This window comes from Cebus imitator, unplaced genomic scaffold, assembly GCF_001604975.1.
Source record: "Cebus imitator isolate Cc_AM_T3 unplaced genomic scaffold, Cebus_imitator-1.0 Scaffold574, whole genome shotgun sequence".
Lineage (NCBI taxonomy): Eukaryota > Metazoa > Chordata > Mammalia > Primates > Cebidae > Cebus > Cebus imitator.
This window is the reverse complement of record NW_016107889.1, coordinates 221708-225149: the sequence shown is the minus strand read 5'-3', so window position 1 is coordinate 225149 and position 3442 is coordinate 221708. Positions and strand designations below refer to the sequence as shown.

The window sequence follows — 3442 nt, the reverse complement described above, 5'->3', positions numbered from 1 at the left end:
TATCTTAAGTGAATCCATCACCTATGGAGTCCATAAACTTATTCTAAGGATGCTGACATAGGTCAAAACATTTCAGGACTCATCATTGGGAACTGCTTTCAGGGCTACCTTCCAAGCTCCAAAGAAAATCAGTCTCATTACTCTATAATCACAACCACATAATACTATCATAAATTTAGTAAAGGGAAACTGAATAATTTGAGACACAGATTTAATCTTTTTGTTATATGTGAATACCAACTTTCACATTGTAAAATTGTCACTGAATTTTAATATAAGAATCAAGCTGTTAACTAAAGTAAAAATTTTATTCAATTAAAAGCAAACCATTAAATTACCATGTTTACAGATTTTAAGTACACAACTTATTTTTATCTAAGTATTTTCATTGGAAGATAATGAACAACAGGCATTTAATAACATTTTAATTTTATGTGTTTAAATATTCATAGCTATGTTCATAAATCCACATGCCTGATCTAGTGATTCTACTTATGAAATGCAGTATTTCTCACATGACACAAATGTCCATCTACTTTCTGAAAACTGTATTAAATTTGCAACACATTACAAACCTCCGTATGTTTTTAGTAAAATATTCTATAACAGTTAAAACAGGAAACTACCCAAAAGCAACAAAATAATAACTACCTGCAAGGGAAAAATAAGGCAACATTTGTTCAAGGACTACTCCATGATAGGCTCTTTATGGACATTTTCTTGTTTAGTCCATTTAGCAACCCTAGGAGGTATTATCACAGTGCAGCTGGCTCATGAACAACTCTGTAGCTTACCTTTCCTAGGGCTTTTTCAACAATCCTATTATTATACTCCACTGCCTGTCTGAAAGAACACAGTTCTTGTTCTTAAAAACAAAACACAAAAATTTTACCAACATTCTTATGGGGCCTACAAAAATGTCAGGTGTTAGGAAACTGACAGTCAAAGAATCAGACTTCCTTGACCTGGCCCCTTCTATTATTCTTGATGTAAATGAACAACTGGAATCACAGGGAGATGAGCATGTTTCCTACTACTTAAAAATTACACTATAATCAGTCTACTTACCAAAAATTTTAATAAAACTGGATCTAAAGAACCAATAGCAATATACTCTATCAGGCTCCAATTTTGCAATACTTCATTATCACATAATCACACCAAATAAACAGAATGATGGCCATTCACAGATTACATTACATTATAGATGTTAAATTTAAAATGAGAAATCAAGTATCTGGAGTTCCAAGAATATTTCTGTAGCATCTTCATCTTCTCTAACATTACAGCTAATTAATGACAATTTGTGTTTTAATAACATCTATATTCCATGATTCTGTAAGTGTTCCAATCAATGGTTGTACCAAGTTGCCTGCCCCAAAAACCACTTCAGGGCTTCTGAATAATACATATGTAATGTTGCAATGTCCCCTCCCCTATCCTGGATGCCACAGAGGCACCCTTTTCACCTTTCAGGTTATCTTCAGCTTTGTCTATCTTTCCCTCCTTTTCTCACCCAAATAGTGGTGTTCAAATGCTCTTTTTTTCCCCTCCAAACTCTTGCATCCTTTCATTCCTTCTAATCACCCCAATCAATCCTTGACTCTGAATTTTTCCCCTGGCCTTCCCAGCACCTGGCCTTGAACCCCTCTGGGAAAACGCTGAGCTCAAAACAGTTGTTTGGGGTTTGTTCAGTGGGTTCCTCCCCATTCCCATTTATTACCCAATAAAAGCCCAGGTATATCGTGAAAAATGTGAATTGAATACAAATTGTCCCAAGTCAACAGGTTAATCAAAATTATTTAGGGGCTACTGTCATTTTAATAAAACAATAATCACAAAAATAATTTAAATGGTTTTATTTAAGTCAAACAACAATTGAAGGGATCCTGGGTATTGCTTTCTGAACACAAACATGAAATTAACAAAACAAGAATTCATGTTTCTAGTTTTAAACACTTTGTTCTACATATAGAATGCCGATATTTGAAAAAGATTTTCAACAAGGTCAACACAATGCATGAGATAATGCATCTGGGTTATGAATTAGGCCAGTCTTTACCTCCATCTTCCCATTTATAAATCCTAAATTGGGGGGGGGGAGCTTTTTTGCTTTTTCATTTCACAAATGATTGCTCAACACAGGATGAAAAACACCAAAAGAAGAAAATAGTCTTTTTATACCTAGGGAAGAAGCTACTACTCTTAAAATGATCACTTCAAGGTAACAGACATCCAAATTGATGTGGTTTTCTTTGAAACCTCATCAGTAAATCATTTCTTGCACAGTAGGTTCGGCATTAACCCTGCATTTAGGATAGGTAGTGTTATGGAGGGCTGGCTGCTGCATACCAACGTCAGAATCAAGTTCTTCGTCAGGAATTAGAGACTGTCCCGGATACCAAGCAGGACAACACTGGCAAAAAAACAAAAAGTGAACTGCAGATAGGTCAAAACAGGCCACATTTCCTCTTAGAAAAAAAAGTCACAAAATGTTACATGGATATGTTGTTTTAAACACTCATTTATAATAAAACACGATGTTATGTTTTATTTTTAACACCTTAAGTTGAAACGGTCTTGACGCAGGTTGCATTTTAATAAAACATATGACAAAAGACACACACCCTATTCGAGATCAAACATAAATTTGCCATCTGGTGAAAGCTATTGTTATAGTTACTATGGGAAGCTTACATTTCTCTCCATTCATCAGATTTGTAAATAGGTTTAACTGTCATCAGATTAAAAATATACAAAACTGTTTGGTTTGTTAAATGTTAAAGAAAGAGATTTTCTTCAGTTTCAGCAGATTTTTTGAAACAAGTTTCTCTAATATTCAAAGGATTTATGTTTCTGTGGTAAAACTTACCACTAGTCCAAGTGCTCTGAACACCCCCCACTTTAAATGCTTCCAGCAAACTTAGTGTTTTCCAAGCTGTAAATTTCAATGGTTATGATAGAACCAAACCTCAGTGGAAAAGCAGTGCCCTTCGGAGTCGTCATCCAAACAAATATAAGAGCTCTACCAATTTATCACTTGCCCAGTTTTGCAGAAATTCCATTCACATAACTCCTATGAAAATCAACCACTTTTACCGTATCAAATGACCCAAGGAACACCGCAGGTATCCAGGGGAAACACAGTCCACCAATGCATCTTAGCTCGATTTTAAAGTCTATTTAAGAGACAATCTGGGCTCTGTAGCTCTTAAAGAGACAAACTGCTGTCTAACCATTGGCTAAGGCTTTTTTAAGTTAATGAACTTTTTATTTTCCACACTTTTGGTACCAAGAGATTTAACTAGAAAAAAAGCTCAAATCTCAGGGTTCACACTACGGCATGGAAAAATAGAGTATACAGCAAGCACCATTTACTTCCTTTGATCTCTCAAAGATGTCAATACTCTATTCCAGTGAGGGGGTGGGTAATGGGGGAGTG

General features: G+C 35.2%; 1 protein-coding gene across 1 annotated transcript in view; it reads right to left on the bottom strand.

Moving 5' to 3' along the window:
• Positions 1 to 1844: 1844 nt before the first annotated feature.
• The window catches only part of ZIC3 (Zic family member 3), an 11588-nt gene continuing 9990 nt past the window's right edge, over positions 1845 to 3442 (bottom strand). The window contains exon 3 of the mRNA XM_037734126.1: positions 1845 to 2416. Within this exon, the coding sequence (XP_037590054.1) occupies positions 2267 to 2416 (150 nt within the window). The 3' untranslated portion in view covers positions 1845 to 2266. The remainder of the gene's footprint in view (positions 2417 to 3442) is intronic.